At 48.8% G+C, this 19,587-nt stretch overlaps 11 protein-coding genes across 14 annotated transcripts; 4 read left to right on the top strand and 7 right to left on the bottom strand.

The window, feature by feature from the left end:
• Nucleotides 1–1,950: 1,950 nt before the first annotated feature.
• Nucleotides 1,951–3,523, bottom strand: FOIG_14670 (uncharacterized protein; the record flags this gene model as incomplete). Its single annotated transcript, XM_031215947.1, has 2 exons — nt 1,951–2,112; nt 3,485–3,523. The coding sequence occupies 2 exons, from the start codon at nt 3,521–3,523 to the stop codon at nt 1,951–1,953; spliced, it is 201 nt and encodes a 66-aa protein (XP_031054323.1).
• Nucleotides 3,524–4,425: 902 nt separating this feature from the next.
• FOIG_14669 (uncharacterized protein) lies at nt 4,426–6,467 on the top strand. The gene is made up of 3 exons (XM_031215946.1): nt 4,426–4,982; nt 5,030–5,438; nt 5,494–6,467. Exons 1-3 carry the CDS (start codon nt 4,710–4,712, stop codon nt 6,261–6,263), a joined length of 1,452 nt encoding a protein of 483 aa, XP_031054322.1. The 5' UTR covers nt 4,426–4,709; the 3' UTR covers nt 6,264–6,467.
• A 107-nt stretch (nt 6,468–6,574) lies between these two features.
• Nucleotides 6,575–8,244, top strand: FOIG_14668 (uncharacterized protein). The gene is made up of 4 exons (XM_031215945.1): nt 6,575–6,933; nt 6,985–7,801; nt 7,857–8,037; nt 8,090–8,244. Exons 1-4 carry the CDS (start codon nt 6,705–6,707, stop codon nt 8,153–8,155), a joined length of 1,293 nt encoding a protein of 430 aa, XP_031054321.1. The 5' UTR covers nt 6,575–6,704; the 3' UTR covers nt 8,156–8,244.
• A 296-nt stretch (nt 8,245–8,540) lies between these two features.
• FOIG_14667 (uncharacterized protein) lies at nt 8,541–8,849 on the bottom strand (the record flags this gene model as incomplete). Its single annotated transcript, XM_031215944.1, has 1 exon — nt 8,541–8,849. One exon carries the CDS (start codon nt 8,847–8,849, stop codon nt 8,541–8,543), a length of 309 nt encoding a protein of 102 aa, XP_031054320.1.
• Nucleotides 8,850–9,064: 215 nt separating this feature from the next.
• FOIG_14666 (gluconate 5-dehydrogenase) lies at nt 9,065–10,744 on the bottom strand. 2 transcript variants are annotated; one of them, XM_031215942.1, is made up of 5 exons: nt 10,212–10,744; nt 10,098–10,167; nt 9,742–10,050; nt 9,573–9,689; nt 9,065–9,523 (listed from the first exon to the last, which is right to left on the bottom strand). In XM_031215942.1, exons 1-5 carry the CDS (start codon nt 10,468–10,470, stop codon nt 9,343–9,345), a joined length of 936 nt encoding a protein of 311 aa, XP_031054318.1. In that variant the 5' UTR covers nt 10,471–10,744; the 3' UTR covers nt 9,065–9,342. The 2 variants fall into 2 exon arrangements, with proteins under 2 accessions (XP_031054318.1, XP_031054319.1); XM_031215943.1 differs by having other exon boundaries at nt 9,065–9,689.
• A 387-nt stretch (nt 10,745–11,131) lies between these two features.
• On the top strand, nt 11,132–13,579 carry FOIG_14663 (DNA polymerase alpha subunit B). Of its 2 annotated transcripts, none has more exons than XM_031215937.1 (2): nt 11,132–11,388; nt 11,457–13,579. In XM_031215937.1, exon 2 carries the CDS (start codon nt 12,775–12,777, stop codon nt 13,492–13,494), a length of 720 nt encoding a protein of 239 aa, XP_031054313.1. In that variant the 5' UTR covers nt 11,132–11,388; nt 11,457–12,774; the 3' UTR covers nt 13,495–13,579. The 2 variants fall into 2 exon arrangements, with proteins under 2 accessions (XP_031054313.1, XP_031054314.1); XM_031215938.1 differs by having other exon boundaries at nt 11,132–11,778; nt 12,183–13,579.
• On the bottom strand, nt 11,190–11,748 carry FOIG_14665 (uncharacterized protein; the record flags this gene model as incomplete). 2 transcript variants are annotated; one of them, XM_031215940.1, is made up of 3 exons in its annotated part: nt 11,190–11,441; nt 11,493–11,633; nt 11,680–11,748. In XM_031215940.1, 3 exons carry the CDS (start codon nt 11,746–11,748, stop codon nt 11,190–11,192), a joined length of 462 nt encoding a protein of 153 aa, XP_031054316.1. The 2 variants fall into 2 exon arrangements, with proteins under 2 accessions (XP_031054316.1, XP_031054317.1); XM_031215941.1 differs by lacking the exon at nt 11,680–11,748 and having other exon boundaries at nt 11,190–11,552.
• Nucleotides 11,967–12,065, bottom strand: FOIG_14664 (uncharacterized protein; the record flags this gene model as incomplete). Its single annotated transcript, XM_031215939.1, has 1 exon — nt 11,967–12,065. The coding sequence occupies one exon, from the start codon at nt 12,063–12,065 to the stop codon at nt 11,967–11,969; it is 99 nt and encodes a 32-aa protein (XP_031054315.1).
• A 2,727-nt stretch (nt 13,580–16,306) lies between the features above and the next one.
• FOIG_14662 (uncharacterized protein) lies at nt 16,307–17,115 on the top strand (the record flags this gene model as incomplete). The annotated part of the gene is made up of 3 exons (XM_031215936.1): nt 16,307–16,438; nt 16,489–16,873; nt 16,927–17,115. The coding sequence occupies 3 exons, from the start codon at nt 16,307–16,309 to the stop codon at nt 17,019–17,021; spliced, it is 612 nt and encodes a 203-aa protein (XP_031054312.1). The 3' UTR covers nt 17,022–17,115.
• A 127-nt stretch (nt 17,116–17,242) lies between these two features.
• On the bottom strand, nt 17,243–17,927 carry FOIG_14661 (uncharacterized protein; the record flags this gene model as incomplete). Its single annotated transcript, XM_031215935.1, has 3 exons — nt 17,243–17,290; nt 17,339–17,627; nt 17,674–17,927. The coding sequence occupies 3 exons, from the start codon at nt 17,925–17,927 to the stop codon at nt 17,243–17,245; spliced, it is 591 nt and encodes a 196-aa protein (XP_031054311.1).
• Nucleotides 17,928–18,567: 640 nt separating this feature from the next.
• On the bottom strand, nt 18,568–19,351 carry FOIG_14660 (uncharacterized protein). The gene has a single exon (XM_031215934.1). It carries the CDS (start codon nt 19,019–19,021, stop codon nt 18,806–18,808), a length of 216 nt encoding a protein of 71 aa, XP_031054310.1. The 5' UTR covers nt 19,022–19,351; the 3' UTR covers nt 18,568–18,805.
• Between the last annotated feature and the right edge of the window lie 236 nt (nt 19,352–19,587).

The following is a 19,587-nucleotide window of genomic DNA, read 5'->3' as shown; positions in this document are numbered from 1 at the left end:
AGATGTGGAGGACTTTGCAGCCAGAAAGAACGGCAAATAGGGTTAAGAAATTAAAACTTGAGGACCTTTGTACTCAGTTTCATCTAAATATTCACTGACTAAATTTTTATTTAATATAAAAAATGTGGTGTTGAGATAATTAGTTAATTGATCATGATATCCGGTTCTTGGTGTTTTGGTCGGGGTGGCCGGTCTGTGGGGGTGGCCAGTCTTTGGGTGACGGACGTTAAAGAACATCTTCAATGGCAAGTGGGGATGATATTGATAGACCGAGTGTGGGCTGTATTTCTTGCAGAATGACACCAACATGTCTTTGGACATCCCACATTCCGGTGTTACATGGCCAGTGCAGCCGGTTCAGTGGGATATGGGGGATCATTGGGCCCAATCGCTTGACCTGGGGGCTATTGACCTTTTGCAACGCACGTCAGATACAATCGTTCCTCTAGTATCCGGAACCTTTGATCATCAAGGGGTCAAGGCCGAGACAGTAGCAGAAGCGCCGATAGTAGATTCAAGCTTAAGTTGACTTAGGGTTAAGCGGCAGGATTGGGTCGCTTGTTCTCGATCTCCTTGATTCATTTATCGGCAGATTCGCCCTCTTATCTGGGTCGTTTTCTGCCGTGATAACCGGAAACTAGTCACGTGGCCCGGGTTCGCAATTAAATCGGGAGGGTCTGGAGGAACTTTTGCTCGGTGCGACTTATTCGTCAACAACCTTTAAAAAGGCGTCATCGAAGCTTCCTTTTGAGGGCTCAAGATGCGAAGGTCCATTGCGACGAGTTGGAACTCCAATTTATTGTAATTACTGCCATTTTACACTCGAGAGTCTCAAAACTTTCTTCGTCTTCTCTCATATCAAAACGTTCGACATATAAATAGCTTCGGCGGGACTTATCTGCTCTAGTCCGAATTCGAAACATTCCGATATCTTGATACAGTCTAGCACCAGCCCGTTCCAGACGCCAAGAATACTGCCAAGCCGGCACTGATCGGTTTCTTAGAGCTCCCCATCGATACGTGCGGCCGCTATCTAAACGTGAGGCATGACCCCCTAGCACTTCGCCGCTTTCCACGATGCGATGGCCAGGTCGAGACTGAACCTCACTTTTGGATCCTTCGAGTTGGCAGCTTTCGCCGTCGTCTACCCCGGTAGTATTTTGTAACGGAACCCAGTACCATTGAACTTGCCTAACAAAACAAATCGCCTTCTGCAGTTATAGGGAAATGCAACACTTCCATAGTTCGCTCCCATGATTTCATTGCCAGCAGTGACCAAAGAGTTCCATGCATTGTTCCGCCTTGTAAGTCAGACGAAGATCTACTAGCTGCGTAGTACGATGTCAAGAAAGCTTCAGTCTGGCAGGTTGCTCTGCATCAAGCCTATCAATGTGACATCGCTTGGCAGTTATGCTTAAACCGATTGGGGTTTTTTTCTTTCTGGGGGTAGCAGTTTTGATCCTCCCGCAGCACGCATCTATGAAAGAGTCTAGCTCGAAGGATTACGACAAAGGTCCCTGATTCATATGATAGTACTGCCATAGAGTACCATCACAAGTAGATACGCAGATACAGAGGTTCTTCGGATCCAACCAAGGTGCATAAGCTCTTTCCATGGTGGCGGGTCGAGATATGATAGACAGGGAATCAGACAACTCCAACAGTTCCTTGCAACGTACCATTTGACCCCGACCTCCAACACCAACTCTACACCTAACAACGATTGTGCTTGGGGGATGTGTACATGCAGTCATTCAACCGGACATCTCATGTCGTTGAAAACGTGTAGCCCTATAGCCTATTTCTATTCCCATGCCCAACAAGGAAGGTCGGTGATGTCTTATCACTTCAATGGCTGCTGGTTATTCCCGCGGCTATAACGGCTTCTTATGTGGCAAAGCGTAGCAAGATTCTTCCATTATGATGCTATTGCGCTTGACATAATAATCATCACGCCATGAGCGTCGTTTCTCCGTTGGTCTTACTCTCGTCCGCCTCGCCACCGAGAACGACATTTGCTTGACCAACTGACTTTGTCTGTCGATTATCGCAGCGATATTCCAACATCATTTCGAAAAGCTGGAGACTAGTCGTGACAAATACTATCGATAACTGCAAGATCATTAGTCAACATATTGCTAGACACCCAAGTCATAAATTATCCATGATAGATCAGAGTACCAGTTGAAACATGACATGAATCTTGTTTAAACCCAGAAGGACAATGAGCTTTTGCGAGTTATATGCAACGGAATGAGCGGCAATCAGCAGAGAAAGTACATTTCCATAGGTGACGATGCTAGGAGGTTTGAAGCGGTCTAAATGGACTTGTATGAACAGGTTCTAGTGACCAGTATCGAAATGATTTCTCCATGGTCAGTTAGCTGTCTTGTGACCGTCAAGTTAGAAGAGTCTTTCCTTACTCTCATACATATCGCTGAGTACCTTACTCAACTTTAGCTCTCGGGTAAGTGACTGTTGATTGATGGTTGAAGCTTATGATATCTCCACGAGATATATCAAGCCACTGCCCTATATAATGAATGAGGATATCAGATCTAGCACCATTCAAGGCCGGTTACAGAGTCAAGAATGTGGCTAGGCCCCAATTACAACCGTAATCAAGTACTTTGAACTGAATCTGTTATCGGACAGACAGTGGCACAAGGACTCCATTGCTCGTAACGATAGGATTTGGGAATCTAGGATGCCAAAGTGTATGAAATGTTCTAGGTCAACTAATATGCCGTATTGAGTTTAGGTTTGGCAACTCTGCAAAGAAGGATTTGGGCTTTTTTGGTACTTGGTGGTCTCGTTCCTCTATCACTGTAACCAGCTCGCTGGACTCTCGACAGACTTACCGCGAAGCAGGAATACCATATGAGTCACAATACAAATCCCGAGATTTACGTTTCAGTTCGAAAGTAATTCCTCGTGGTCACCTTATGGCTTCTCATGGCTTTCTTCTTGACTACTGTTTCCGGTTGACTTGACTTCATGATGCCGGTTATCATCAATATCATGCAAGATAATAGACGAAACCCGACAGAACCAATGTATACACTCTTTTGAGCTAACCCAAGTCTTATCATGGAATTTGAACTATGTTTCGTTTTCATAGTCACGCGGTGGTGTGGTGTCGCAAAAGTCTTGCCTCGACGAAGGAAGCAGCCTCCAGTAACCCGACCTTTTCAGATGAAGCTCTCAACAGAAACTCGGCCCAGCACTCCCTCTATTTGTTATTTTGAACCTGTTTCGAAGAGTCGTGAGACACTATCTGTGTTCAGAACCTGGTTATTTTGGCGACGCTCAAACTTAATCACTCAGTCTTCCAGTGGTTCACAACTCAACCATACCAGGCGATCACACCGATAGATCGCATCACAGCACATATCAAGCTATCATATCTGCATATTACGTCCCGTACCAATAAGTCATGCTAATGCAACATGCCGAGAGATCTTATTATATGCTTCTTATTTACCAAGCCTACAGCAATACCATATGCTCTCGTAATATTCATCACGGCTAGCATGCAAGCCAGGTGTTATAGGTTAGGTGGCTTAGCCAACTGAACAGGACTAATTTTGATCACGACCTAACAAATAACCCATATGAGATAAAAGAAACTCTGTAAACCATTTTCATGCCTCTATCAAAATGAGGCTCTAATAAGGTATAACTCTTCTGCATGAGTGAGACTTGCAATAAAGCGAAGCAAGCCGTGGTGAATTTAATGAGAGGTTACGGTGATACACCAAGGAAGAACGAGAATAGCATCCATGTTTCCAAGCGCACACCGATAAAGTTCAGATAAGCGATCTTCGAGGCCAACTATTTATATCAACGGCATAGCCACTCATGCTTTCATTAGTATTCACTACATTTAGGTATCCAACTTGAAGCAACAACTGCCGAAACTAGACCACCTTGAGATAACGGATCTTTGCGTCCGCAGCGAATCATGGTGAATTTATCAGGCCGGGTGTTTAGCCTTAAGAGGGAACAACCTTCAAAGGTCAGCCCTAATTTCCAGGGGTGAAGGATCCAGTTGTTGCACCAATGATAGTCGCTTACAGCGCATTTAAGCTTAGTGCTCACGCTGTTGAGCGGCTCTGTGCTTAGTCTACAGCGGGCCGTTGAGCCATCGTCTTGGCAGCACGACAATGCAATTGAGACTCGTGCTGGTGGGAAGAAAAGCGGCAGTTGGACTTGGGAAAGGCCGTATTTCCTGTTCAAATCAGGATGTCCTCTCCGGAGCATAATCCAACCCTAAATATCATCTTAAGGTCGTAGTCCACTTCCCGTGTCTTGCTGGGCACAGCCCTGTAAGGACACTGAAGAGTAAGCACTAGCCCCTCAGAATGACAAAGCAGCCAACCACGAGCTCCCTGTTGAGTCCCCTGCGAAACGATCGCTGCCAATTCTGGCTCCATCACCTTTTCTCACGCACCAAAGTCCCTTCAAATCTCCGCTCTCGCTGTAACGCGATGCTGGGTAAAAAGTCCAATGGATGCCCATGTGAAGCTGGGCCGTTGCTGCTTGGCCTTGGCCCTCTCGGATACCATTTTCTTTCTGTCAGCGTCACTTTCGCTTCTCGTCTTACGCTTTAATGGACGTGCTGGTGTTTGTTAGCTGACGAGGCTGGAGCCTGTGCCTCTTTTCTTTCCATCTCAACGCCATTCTCTCGATATCGGACGATAGCCGACATGTCTCGCTCGGCGATTGCGGTTGCGTGCCTTTTGACAAGGCCGGTAATGGGTTTGGCTGGATGGTGGACTTGGTCGCCCTACACTCTGACACCGCATTTCGCATACCAAGACCCGGGATCTGGTGATATTCTGCACAGCTCGTGCAATAGCAATGGATCAGCTTCCTTTTCGACGAAAAACCCCAATAAATTTCCACTCAAAGAGCAACCCAAGGCCGCGACACCGCTCGCTATCTCAGGTTGGTGGGACGACGACCTCAATACGCCAATCGTGAGCATCTTGCAGCTCTCGTTGCCGAAGTTTCGCTAATGTTCTAGGCCTCCGTCTTCTACCAGAATGCCGACGACGGTATTGTGAATGCGTACTTGATATGCGACAACACAACAGGCAATTATAAGCTCGACACCGATGGTGAAGAGGTCGTTTCCGACTCGGGTGGGCTGCCCTCGGTGAACGAAAAGACTGGATTGGCGGTCGCAGAACTAGGAGATGCGGGCGGCTCCCGAGTCTACTACCACGACGAAGATGGACGAGTCAACCTTCTCGCATACGACGACGATACCGATTGGCGATATGATGGTCCGGTATCACTGAAGAAGCCGGGCGGTATGACGATAGCGGCTGTACAAACGAAGGGTACCAATGTTTCGGTGGTGTATCCTTACGATAGCAAGGACATTGTTGTTGCTCGCTACAATAACGATAACAAGAGCAAATGGCGACTAGGTAAGAAGACGGGCATTTTACTCGAGGTCAACAGTGTAGCTGACGGGCGCTTTAGAATCCTTCCCGACACCGTTCGATAGCCCAGCGCCGACGAATGCGACCGAACCTTCAGATATACGACTCGACACATCGACAGCGGCATCGCTCACACTCCCGTCCTACGACAACACCGCCGTCGATCTAGGCATTGCGAACCAAGCTGGAAAGGGATTGACAGTGTTTTACATCGGCAAAGACTCCCAATTACACGCGATAACACATAAGAATGGGGCCTGGGCAGAGGAGGACAGCCCTGGGAAGAAGAAATGGCCCGAAGCAGACGATGCATCCGCGCGCTTGGCTGTTGTATCACCGCTGGACTCGGACGAGATCTGGGTATACTACATGAGCGGCGATAAGATCCAAGAGCTACACAGATCCGACGGCGGAACGTGGGACAACGCGCAGACACCATCGTCAAATAAGGCTACGGACAGCGACTCCGATTCCGAAGGCGGCGACGAAGCAACGAGCACAGGTGGTAATTCTGGCGCAAAAGAGACAGAGAGCGCCGCAGCTGATGCCGGCACGGGAGGAATGACAGCTGGAGCAAAGGCTGGCGTTGGCGTTGGTGTCAGCGTGGGCGTGCTAGCAATCGCTGCTGGTGCGTTTTTCTTCCTGCGCAGAAAGCGTCAGGCACCAGTTGATAGCGAGCGGAAAGGGTCGGCTGAGCTGGCTAGCTATCATCCTGTTGAGCTGCCGACGGAGGTGCATGAGCCGCAGGAGTTGTCGGGGATGCAGAACCAACAGTATGAGCTGCTTGGCGACACGAGGAGAGCGACGTAGAGTAGTAGTTCGGTTCGCAATATTATGCCTTGTTTAAGTCACAGTAAAACATGATGAGCCTGCAACAATGCCGTATTCCCTCTATTGACCTTATTCCCCGCATCGATTGTCTTGTCAGCTGCCACTCTACAGATCCAGAATCAAGAAATATGCTTAAACAGGCCACCACCGTCTTTCACTTGCAAATAAAACCCACCAATGTCCCCTCTCCATTATGTCACTGACCATGAATCCTCTCCCGCCAAGCGCCAAATCCACTCACATTCCAAGGTTTTCCAAGATAACCTTAACCTCTCGCCCCACTTTTCAAGGCACAATTGCTCCGGGATGCACACTTGATCATTGACGTAATGTTCCAGGAGCGATATCAAACAAACTCGAGCACGCGACATGTCAAACTTCAACTCAACAAGCACAAAATTTCTGTAGAGAAGAGTCAACATGTCGAGCAGTGTTGCCAGCACCTTTGTCGGCGCCATTCAGGCGTCGGCGTCTGTTCTCTTGACCATCTTTTATGGTGTCGTCGCTGGGCAGACAAAGCTTCTTAGTGTTGAGACGGGACGGCAGATCTCAAAGATCTGCATCAAGATGTTTCTTCCTGCGCTCTTGATCGTCAATCTTGGTACACAGATTGAAGCCTCCAATGCGCTTCAATACGTTATCATTCTCGGCAAGTCAACAATCTCTCCTCTCCCAAGCCCGCAAGTCTAATGTTTAGTAGCATGGGCACTTGTCTACAACCTGGTCTCAATCGGAATCGGTTACGCCCTCACGAAGGTCCTCAGTCTCCCGAAATGGTTCACGCCGGCAATCACCTTCAACAATACCACATCTTACCCTCTGCTCTTGATCCAATCCCTCGGTTCAGCTGGTGTTCTCTCTGCCCTTGCAAAGTCCGACGATGACACCAGCGACGCAATCATTGATCGAGCCAAGTCCTTCTTCCTCGTCTGTTCCGTCATCTCCAACATGCTCACCTTTGGTCTCGGTGGAACCCTTCTTGGAGTCAGTGACGAAGACCCAGTCGATGCTATGGATGCGGATCTGAGGGACCGAGCGGGACATAACGACACGCCAGATGAGAGTGGCTCGGACGAAGAGAACGGAGAGTCCAACGAACGAACATCTCTCCTTCCTGGACCGCTCCCACGATACGCGAAGAAGGCATCTCGTGGTACCGCGCAGGCTCAACACGCCGTATGGGACAAGCTGCATCCTCGCATTCAGCACATGCTGGCTCTCACCACTCAATTCATCAGCCCACCATCTGTCGGCGCTACCATCGGTGTCATTCTCGCCTTTGTGCCTCCTCTCAAGAAAGCATTCTTTGCCGACAGTGAGGATGGCGGCATCTTCAACGCTTGGTTGACTGTCAGTCTCAAGAACATTGGAGAGCTCTTCGTCACCCTGCAGGTCATTGTCGTCGGCATCAAGCTCGCTCACAGTCTTCGTCGCATGCGACAAGGACATGACTCAGGTAGTATCCATTGGCTTCCTCTCTCCATCGTTGTCCTGATTCGCTTCTTTATCTGGCCAGTGTAAGATCGCTCCCTGAACTCCATCCGCGTATTCACTACTGACACTGGGAATTAGACTCAGCATTTTGTTCATTCGAATGCTCATCACACAGACTGATGTCCTAGGTCAGGACCGTGTCCTTTGGTTCACCATGATGCTCATGCCCGCTGGCCCACCAGCCATGAAGCTTGTGGCCATGGCGGAGGTCGATGACGCGGACGAGGATGACAAGATGTCAATCGCCCGAGTTCTGATGGTAAGACACTCCTCGATCATATTTTCATAAGTCCTACTAATGTGTTTTGCAGACTTGCTATGCTATTTCTCCCTTGTTGTCTCTCGCAGTGGTCGCAAGTCTGAAAGCCTGTATTTGATCGGCGGTGCCGTGTCGGCGACATGCTGAGGAACGGGGACAGCTGTCACAGCTTACCAGATGTCCCGCCCGAATTGCAGAGCCGGTCCCATTGCGGCGTCGTTGATGATCCCTCGAGCGATTTTGTGCCGTGCGGCGAAGCCTGGCATCCTTGCGTGGGAAGCATCATCCGCTGGGCCCTTATTGTTCATTCCCCAGACACAAAAGCAAGATCGACGGAAGGTGTCATTCTCATTCCTTGATCACAGACATATACAGCTGCCTTGGACAGGGTGGCAGAGCAACATCAGATCATGGAAGACTAAGAATACAAAAACGTCATTCTCCATCAGCTCTCATCGTGGCGGTTCCCCTTTCCATATCGCCATCTTGTGTCCGTCTACCTATTAGCTTTTCAAAACAGCCCATGTTAAGAACAAAACAGCCGTAGCCACATTCCCGGCAACCTTACTCATGCTGCTTCCAATCTTCCAAAGTAGTATGGCAACGCCAGCTTTGTACAAGCTCATCAACCCTAGGAGCGTCGTGACTCCAGTGCTGTTTCCGTTTACCTGGTGTACCAACAAGAGGATACCAACCGACACCTCCCAAGTGCCCAGCATGTAAATAGGTGCCGAGCTTGGGTCATCCTTCGAAGTGGCGGTATGCTTTAGTCCATTGAGTGCATATTCGGCCTGCGGGTTGGTGAAGGCCATTATGCTTCTAGCGATACAAGCGAGGCCCAGGGTGTATATTGCGAGTTCTGAGAAACCCATCGTGGTAGAGATCAAGCCACACCTGTGGTACTTTCAATGTTAGATGTTGCAGAAATGGTGTGGCAGTTAAGAGGCTCTATGAAGATGAAATTGTGTGGGAAGGAGGATCTTAGTGGAGATCGGCTGACGTGAGATATCTTGTCCCAGGACCCACGCAAGGGGAGGCAAGAAAACTTAGGACCTCTTGTCTAAGAGATAAAAACACTTAGGTAAACTTAGCATATCTTCTTAGGCTTTTAGACCAGTTTATTTTGGCACCCTGATTCAATGTCAGAAGTTTTCTTGCTCCCTGAGGTCACTCCAGGACCGACACAAGAAGGCAATAAGACCATTCATGCATTTGGGCCACCATTTGGGCTTTATACGTTCATTCAAATATTCAACGTCTATAATAACAGCACTCGAGACCAGTTTGACGGAGACTCATTCCTATCTAAGTGACAGTGTAGCCTCCATCAACTCGAAGATCCGATCCAGTCATGTATGAAGAAGCATCAGACAAAAGGAAGGTCACAGGTCCCATCAAGTCTTGCGGCTGGCCCATTCGTCCCTGGGGGATGAGAGACGTCCACGTCTTTTCAAGATCCGGGTTGTCATTCAAGATCTTCTGCGTTCTGCTGCCTGTTAGTCTAAAGTTGAATGGAGGGTCGGGGGATGACTTACAAAGCAGTCAACATGTAACCAGGAGAGATACAGTTGACACGAATGCCAGCATGAGCCCACTCGACTGCCAAAGAAGCAGCTAAATGGCGAACCGCCGCCTTGGCAGCGTTATACGGACTAATCAACACCATCAGCAATCATTGTTCTCGATTCCTTGGAGGTGACTTACGCCTGCGGTTGAGGAACATTGACGATGGCCCCAGACATGCTACCTATGACAACAATACTTCCAGGCGCCTCACGTTCCATGAGATGCTTGGCAACAGCGACGGCGAACAGATAAGTTCCGTCGACATTGACACCCCATAGCTTGCGCATACGTTCAATGGGGTAGTGGATCGCATCAAAATTCTCAGTGAAGCCGGCTGATGTAACTAGGCCATCGATCTTGTGATGGATGCTGAGAATTTCGGCGATGCATTTGGTTACTGAGTCTTGGTCTGCGACATCTGCGTAGTGAGCTGTGACTCGTGGAATTCTGATGATCTGTCAGAAGGTGAATCAGAGAAGGGCCCGTATACTGACTTCTGGCTGTTTGGATTCTCTCTCTTGAAGGCGTCCGTCAACTGACCAACCTGCGACTGGGCTTCATCCTCTGAAACTTGTTAGTACCTCAGATCACTCGGAGTGGTCACATACTGTTCAAGTCAACAATCGCCAAATCAGCACCTGAGTAGACAATCCCCTGCCCCATAACCAACCCCAAACCTCTCGCGCCGCCCGTGATAACAATCGTCTTTCCCTCAAGCGACAACGACGCCAACGTCGGCTTGGAGAACTGTCCGCCCTGACCGATCAATGGCTTACTAGCGGGAAGTTCATGGTGCTCAGGGTACTCGACGCGCACAGCAGCATCGGTACGAGAGTAGGATCGCTTTGGTGGAACTCCAGGAGGCATATTGAGGATGTAACTATGTCAATTGATGAATAGATATAATACAGAGGATCCAAGTGAGGGGATAGAGGGTCAGTTTTATTCAGCCCTCAACATCTGGTGATCCTTTCCGAATCCCGATCACGGCACCAAGAAAAACATGACATTCTTCTGCTGATCCAAGACCTCGATTTTGGTGAGCTGCGAGGGGGGACGCGTTATGTAGGTCTCAGCTGATTGGCAAAGATTTCCTATTTGAGTAGCGGTCAAATCCATCACCTTCCTTGAAAGAAAAGAACGTATCTAGATAGATTCAGAGTAATATTTCATCCCCCGCGTAACGGTTGACCGATCCGGGTATGCCGAGTGTTGATACGAGCGTGGGTGTCCACGTGAACCCCCACGTTTTCAGGTCCCGTTACCCTGGATCAGATCATGTTGAAGTGTCTGACAACGACATCGACGGCCATTGTTGGTTGATGTCGCTTTGAAGTCAATGGTCATCTGCTTTCTAGAGTTTTATTTGTGGAGATCGTATTATTCTAAGTTTGAAATGAGGCGAAACGGAAATGCAGCCCTGGACAGCTGGCCGGATGCAATGCGATGAACCCAGGGAAACAGATCGATTCTTGATAAGTCTTGATTTTAGAAGTAAATTGAAGATGCACACCAAATTGAGGTTCAAGTTCACTGTAAACAAAACAATAGCTCATACGTAACCACAACAATGCCGGCCGCATTTATTACAGTGCCGCTGCCCTCCTCTCTGCCTCCCTCTTCACCTCTGCACTAAACCCTTCAAAGTTTCTCTTCGCACTTCTTCCTATAATCCAACCCGGCTTCCAAAGAAACACAATGAGACCGTGCCAATTCTCTCTTTGCGTAAACGTCGTTCCTCCAGGAGTCTTTCTGCTCGCTCTCCAGCTAAACTCATGACGACCTGTAACAAGCGGCCATAAACCTCCCTCCCACTCGAATACATCAGGATCATTTCTCTGATACTCAGTTAGGAACGTAATTTGAGAGATCTGAAAGGAATTACTGACGAGGAGAGTGGCTGTGAGCTTTGCATCTTTGACGTCGACCTTCATCTTCTCCATCGGCATCAAGTCATCGATCTTTTTGGATGAGACTACTGGTTCGATGGACCAGCTGCTCCATTCTGGGAAGCGAGGAAAGTCTTTGAACTATATGCTATTAGATATAGGTCAAAGCTATCCGGTACTGCCTTACAAGTAATTTGACGACCTCAACTGGAGCATCGATCTCGACTTCGACAACCAAGGATGCTTTTTGGCCCATGATCACGGTGACTTGAAACAGAATTAGCCTGTGAGTATCATTCGTCTATTATAATCTCACGACACATGCGAGAATGTTCATGGAGTATCTGTGATATATGCACCTCAAGAAGCGGACTTGTCGGACTTTGCCTTGGAGCAGAGTGTCAGCGGAGGTAAGATATCGGATTTCGGGTAAGCTGACAGGAAGAAATGAGCAATTTCTCAAAATGGTAGCTCCTAGCACCTGAGATCCTGCGAAAGAATTGGCCATGCTGCATATGTATCACGAGTTGCGATGCTCTCCTTGCCTCGTGACCGAATGGAGGATTCGGCCATGGTGACTTGACCTACATGATGCGCGAATCGTTAATGGGAAGCATTATCAGCGCAAAGCTCTTTGCATACGAAACGAGCCTGAAATCTTGATAATTGCTGGCTAAGTTGTCGAGATAGTCTATGTCTCTTGTCATGCGCTGTGCAATGTTCAATTTGGTGGACAAGGAATCACGGCACGGCAGTTGATCCAGCTGCGACTCCGGAACCTACGGAAGTATGTCGAACTACCGACCGCACTTTGCAGCGTTTTTGTTACGCACATCTCACAGCTTCTCCAGCGAACAATATATTTATGGTGCAATTTAGTTTATGTAGCGGGCAGCTTTTGTGTGGCCTCTCACTACGTTCAGATTTGGTCGAGCTCGTTCGTGAATTGCAAGCTCAAGCTTAATCGGGATGCGGGGTCAGCGGCCGATGGCGGCGCGGGGAGGTTCAAGATGAGATAACCACCACCGCCTTGAGGCGTGTGCGCTGTGGAATGGAATGAGAAGTAACATTTCACATGAAATTACCAATAAATCATCTTAATTGAGTTTGTTGTGCCGCTACAGTGATCCACGTGGCTACCGAGATGCCGCGTTAAACAGAGAGGGGGAGGAACCTTATCCACCAGAGTCTTACAAGGAAGCTATATGCTCAATGCTACTTAAATCTTTACGTCGCCAACTCTTCATGAGCATTGACCTCTACCAAATCTACAACAGTCACAATGGCACCTACGGAACTCACCCCGGAGCTATCCCAGCTCTTCCAGAGCATCGAAACCCGCTTCAAAGACACACATCTAGGCGACGAGCGCTGGTATCTCCTCGTCATCGCCTGTCTTTCCGCCAGTCCCGATCCCGAATCTGCAGCAGCTCTATACCAATACCTCACCCGCCAGGAAGTCTACCAGAGCAGCGGATCGCGTCAAGCTCTCGTACGACGGCTTCGCGAAGCCCTCATCAAGACCACCATCCTCGTGGGCGTGTGCAAGCCCCTCGAAGCCATCCTGTCAATCATGAAGGTAGAGAAGCCCGAGGACCGAGACTTTAGCCAAACGCGCGACGGATGGCAGGCTGATCAAGCAAACCACGACCGCGGAATCGATTGGTTCAAGAAAGTGTATACTCGAAACGCGGGGGATACGATGGGATTGTTTGACGCGCACAAGGATTTCGCATGGGTCTCGGCGGAGATCACATATGGATTGTTTCTATCGGATCGGCAAGTCTTGGACGATACGGACACGCAGCTTGTGGTGCTGCCGGTGATCATGAGCCAGAATCTCCCGCTGGAGACGCATTGGCATATTCGGGGAACGCGGCGAATTGGGGTGTCGAAGGAGGATGTTCAAGTCATTTGGGATAGTGTCAAGGAAGTGTCAAAGTTCTTTGGGGTCGAATTGCACAAGGTGCCGACGGTGGACGAGGTTGAGCCTGATGTGTAGACTGGAACAGACATCGACGTCATGGAATAGATCAATATATACAAGGAAAAATAGATCAATCATGGACCAGTACATCACATTGCACAAGAAACCAAGCCGAGCCATGTCCACAGTGGCATTGACTTTGGCGCAATCCAACTTGGTGAGAAGGCATCGCGACAACACCACCGACAGCCGCCCTCATCACGTACGAAGGCGACGCCAACAGCTAGACCGCGCGCGCCGGATCTACCAAAGGCAGGAGAGTCTCAATAGACCAAGGCCAACATGTAGTGTATTACCGATAATAGCGGGCTAAAATGACGCGGCTCGTCTCGGGAGGAAGAGGTACGTGATGGAATAGAGTTCGGAAGGACAAGAGCTAGAAGCGCTGGCGGCGGGAGGGTCGAGAGCGGGACGGGAGCGCGAAGTGGGAGGCTACTGCAAGCCCAACATCCAGGCATTCACGGTCGTCTGGTGGGCGAAGACACGCAAGCATGCAGAAGGAATAGTGTTAAGTTGGAGTGACAGTCGGACAGATTAGGCCCAATGCACAGAGCATCTGAAGTCGCTGACCATAGCCGCATGGAAAGTCGAGCAAGATGGCATTCACGAGGGACCGAGACGCGAGTGGCAGTAGAGCAATAACTGCTGAAAATGGTGGGAGTCAAGATGGACGGAGGCAGACTGCCCGGCTGCCAGCCCAACGTTGGGGCCTTGCATCGGTGCAGCACAGCTGCTGGTCAAACACAGGGCAGAGATGCACGCGAAATGCACTAACAAACGTTGTGCAACTCCAAGCTGCCGACCTTGCTGTCTTTTCGACAAGGGTGTCCTCTTTGCGAAAGGTACATTCAAGCTTGTCGCTCTCAATGTACCTTTCTCTCGTGCCTCTCCAACCATCTAATTTTGGTTGCTCGCGTCGCGAGACAGCAAACGCGTTGGTGGGGCTTTGGCGTGCGTCGTGCATCACGCGGAGATGGTCCCGACGCGTTAAGTAGAGTTGGAAAACTGGGGCTCAGGAGGTGTCTCGTGTCTGTGTGTTTGCCTGTCGTGGCTGGCTCATGTTTGAGGTGAGACGACTCAGAACAGGGGAGGCCGGAGATGACGATGGTGGCTGGGAGGAGTTATGAATTGCTTATTTTCTGCAGAGTGGGTTTATGCCATTTTACTGACTTGTGCAAGCTCGTTTACAATCTGGGCAAAATGTTGAACTGCCCCTCACTTGTCAAGCTCGGTCGCGATATGGGGAGCAGCTGTTACTACCGACCACGATCTTTCTCGTCCGACTTTAATGGCGGCTCCAACATAATCGCGCGAGGCCTTTATGTCTGTGCTTTTTTTTGTGTCGTAAAAAAAGAAGCCGTCACCAATAAATATAATACAGCCCTTCAAGCGTCTCTCATCACTTCGGCACAGTGAAAGCTACATCTTCTTCTTTGGTAAGGTTACAGGCTTTTTGCATACACACTGTCAAACTCGAATGCGGACCGTCTCTCCGCTCACCTCAGGGCAAGGGCTCTACAGGTTTCACACTCATCTCTCTTCAGTAATTGGGCCCCCATCCAGACATTAAAACAGAAAAGGGGAAAGTCATCCAGCATCCCCGGATGTTGGCGGAACTGGGGTTTCAGCTAAGCGAAGACACGGAGGCGGGACGGCATAGAGTGGAGACCCGCCCCTCTGCCAGACGCTCCGAACCGTTTGGTCTCCACTATCAACGCCAACAACTCGCCTCCAAATGCTTGATGATAACCACTACTGTCGACAACCGCAATCTAGACTTCATTTGAAACGAAATGAAATGAGTGAGTCATAGGCCGAAATACCGGTGTGAGTCTTGGTCCTACTTCTCTGTTTGATAAGACTGAGATCTGATGGAAACAAGCGCTAGAACATGGCAACTCCGATGATCGATGGTATTGCGAATACGCTAGACCTCAATAGATCGGAAACATATCACATGTAGCCCAGTATGGGAGGAAATAGCCCCTGTTCCTCATTTACAACAATAGCTATGGTGGCGCATACGCTTGCCAACACTGTCGCAGAAGAGGTCATAGCCAAACGCCCCGTGCCCGTGTTGGCTGGCGCTTGAAATACGTACCTGAGAGGATTTCTAGAACATTAGATGTCGGATGGGAGAGTATTAAGGTGTTCATGCTGAAACATAGTGGCTCGTGGCGCTTTTCGTTAGTACGAGGATGGCTGTCATCATGAAGCGACAGAACTGCCTCCAAGATAGAATGGAATGAAATCGCCCACAATTATAACCTTGCTCCTCTCAGTGCTATGACAGCCAAGCCAGGAACTTGGACTGCTCAAGAGTATCGTCGTACTGATCGCCCCACGATATCACGGCGCAAGTAATCATCTATCTTCATAACATCGGCAAAGGGTCCAACAGATCGGAACTGCCCCATGACGCAGCAACCCTATCTCCTACCCACCTAATCTCTACAGCAGCACAGACATGGGACGAGGGTTTTACTCACCAGTCGGTGGGGACAGTAGCACATCGCTGACGTTGATTCCCGTCATGTTTCCAACGCCACGCCGTAGAGTGGATCCCCACCAAACGGTTATTTTTGATACATCACTGTATCAAACAGTCTAATTGACAACTGGACATGTGATTCTGGAAGCGATGGAAGGAGTCAGTGAAGCTCAAAAGGTCGGCCGACTCCATTCATGATTCCGTTAGAAGTTCTTCTTTTCAACTACTATCAATAGTATCATAACCGCGCTTAAGCAAACTTTCACTCTTCACCTTTGGTTCGCCGACTCGCTTCACTCATAACATATCCCTTAACATCCTTAACTATTTGAGATTATGTCTGAAAACAATAACATTCGACCGTACCTAATGCCTGCCCTCCGAGAGACCCCCTCATCACAGCTTGCTGTGCAGCGTCGACCACTCCCTTCGTCGGCCCCCAAGCGCACTGCAGCTCAGACGAAAGAGGCAAGATATACACAATGGCAAACACTACACAACAAAGCTGACTGACGTAGGATGCAAACCGGGATAGCCCTAGCACCCCACCGAGGCGTGCTCCCCGCCGAAATGCGCGAGGCAAGAAAGTAGCTGGAAGGCCCAAGAACCAGCGTGATGAGGAGGAGAAGAACTCACCGCCGAGCCCTTCAACTCCTTCGCTGGCCTTTACGAAAGAATATGCAGTGGCTACCCATTGCACGGTAATCCCAGGGCATGGTCACGTATATTATGCGGAAGATCATAAGCCGCTTTTTGTGCCGACCGCGGTCATGCATGTTCACCATACTCCGGATATACATACCTGCCCCTGTCATCAGGCACCGGCAACGGGCCTAGTACCGATACCAGGCATGCAAATGCCCTCTATTGGGGCCCTGGGACGCGGATACGGTGGAGAACAAGGTAAGTTTACTAAACACGGTTCAATGTTCCAAGACTAATATTGTCACTTATAGGGTGGAACGAGAACACCTGGGGCTATGTCCCAGGGTTCGAGCTGGGAGACACCTCCCAGATGCATGGAGGCTTTAACTTTAACCGTACTGGTTGAAGGTTTGGTCTAAGTGTCTTCTGACATTTCCAGGGCAGACATGCGGTTTAGAATGTGGATTTGGGTACAAGTTGGCATATTGTAATGACAGGAGGTGATAAATGGTTTAAAAGCGACATCGGGTTCTGGTTTGGGATTTTCTAGACATATTTTCTTTATTTCTTTAGACTACATGGTACTTTCGGTAATAGACATCGGAAGACTGGCACTGAGACTCTCCATCAGCCACCCATCACTACACCCGTGGCTGTACGAAGGACGAGGTCTTTCTGAAAGATATTAGTAGCATTTCTATCACTCGTTGATGGGTGCCGAACTCTCTCGAGAATCCTGCAAACCCCTACTAGGTTGAGAACCATGCTCATCTGGATTTCCTTTTCCATCATCTGTTCCTCAATCCCACCGGTGCCATCCTCTTTGTCAGCTTTGGCCAACTCGGCGTCAACGAGAACACCATGATACATGCCGTAGGTATCCTTAGGTCCACGGTAAGGATTAAGCTTGTTGATTTCCAACTGAATACAATCCAGCTGTCTCTCTAAGCTAGCTGTCACCTCCTCCAATGGCTTCAGCATATTTCGCTCGTTCTCCTGACCAGAGTAGAACCTATGTTCCATGTCAAACAAAAAGCCGCTCACACTTCTCAAGTCACCGAGAAGTTTTATCGATCTCATTATGTGATGGGTATCTATGAGAAGGCGGCTTAGCGGGTCCAAGCACAACAGCCGTTAGGTCAGGGTACCAAATCAGGAAACGCGACTGAGCTTGGTGGACTTTCTGTACCTTGCCTAGAGCGTCAATTGATGCGTCCCTGAAGATGCCTTTGTTGATATTGTTGAGAAATTGCACGAAGATACTGTATGAGATGTTGATTCGTGGCATAACTGCTGGTGCGTTGGTAGCCATGTTGGCGACGAGTTCCAGGTTACCGGGTAGTGTTTGAGACTTGAGAGATGGTGGGCTTCAGCCTTGGCAAGGCGAGTGTCGTATTCAAGTACAGTTGTTGAGTATAGTAGGGGTTTATATCTTTGGAAAACCACAGTATATACTTTCTTCATGTCCTGCTAACAGCCCTGAACATTACACAATGCAGAGCTGAGGCTTGAGCAAAACCAGGAGCTCATTGTTTGAAGCAAGCTATGATATTCGTTATCCTCCAATCTTATCCAAATCAGACGCTTGCCTAAGGTCGAGATGCGAACAATATCCTCCTTTGCATGTTCGGCGAAACTTTGTTACAAAGAGTTTTTTTTCCATATCTGCAGTGTGTATTGTATATTTCCGGACCAGAGAACAATTGGTGCGGCTTAAAAGAAAATATGCAAACAAGCTTGATTTATAGTCTTTCGCATCCTGTTACGTCACCTGCAACTAGGCATGCTTGAACAATCTGCTCACATTCATGTTCCAATTATTGATTCTGAGCTCGCAAAGGTGGATGACGTTACAATCATGAACACACAGAACGATGCTCTCCCTGATATGCTTAGCTCTAGACCTGGACCATTCTTTGTTCCATATCTTTTGTATACTTACGGCGATTAGATAAAGACAGACATTGCCATGAACAGAGCACTAAAGCTGCGTCTCTTATGAAAACATGCAGAGTACAAATAAACGGCATCTGGTTGCAAACTGAGCACCGTTCTCCCATAATGTCAGCTTACCTTGGAGGCACGTGCTTAAAGTGTGTATAAGGGCTTCCAGCAGATAGCTTCCACACTGGTATGTTTTCATGTTCCCAATGACTATCGAAAGTATCGTCCCATGCGACGTCTTTCGAATTAATTTTCCCAGACCCGTCTGGAGTCGTCATCATTATCGAAAATTTCCTTATCCAGTCTATCCATCCTGTCTTCGTCATACTTTTCGAGCCATTTATCCATGGTCAATGTCTTGATCCCCGATCCTGATCCCCACGGCCCTAGCCTCTTGTTCTGAGATTGGGGCTTGTACTCTGGTGAGCAGGCTTCGACCACACGACGCGCACTCTCGTGCATAGCCTTTTTCCTCCATTGTCTGTTAATCCGCTTTGTGTAAGTATCTTGTAGCGCAGGCAGGTGTACAAAGCCATTGATGCAGTATTTTTCTGCCTCAGCGTTTAAGGGGCGCGGGAGAAAATGTTGTCAGCCATGCGAATTTTAACCGCCTGCTTGGTTCAGATCCATCTGTGGAGTTCCATGAATCCCAGCCTTAGATCCTTCTCAACACAGCTGTCAAGCCCACGGACGTACGTCTTATCGCCAACGCGGGAGGCATTCTCAAGGAGCTGTATGTCCGTTACACCCGCAAGACGGACCTTGTAGTGGGCCCAAAGGGCGTCGGCGTCGTTGCGTACATCCCAAAGACACTTGGATATGAGAGGGTCCTCGAGGACAGCCTTGTTCGTTTTACTCTCAATTGTGGAATACTTCCTCACTGTGTCCTCTCTGTAATGAAGGCGGAGACAGGCTCTATTTATACACCATTTTCAACGGAAACTTCGGTGGTTTCATTAAATCACTTTACAGCCAAAACCTAATATTAGGTGGCCTCTGGGCTTGTAATGGCCTCTACACTTTTTACC

The sequence above is a fragment of the Fusarium odoratissimum genome (genome assembly GCF_000260195.1).
Source record: "Fusarium odoratissimum NRRL 54006 unplaced genomic scaffold supercont1.43, whole genome shotgun sequence".
Taxonomy (NCBI): domain Eukaryota; kingdom Fungi; phylum Ascomycota; class Sordariomycetes; order Hypocreales; family Nectriaceae; genus Fusarium; species Fusarium odoratissimum.
The sequence above is the reverse complement of the archived record's forward strand: the minus strand, read 5'-3'. Positions and strand labels throughout refer to the sequence as shown.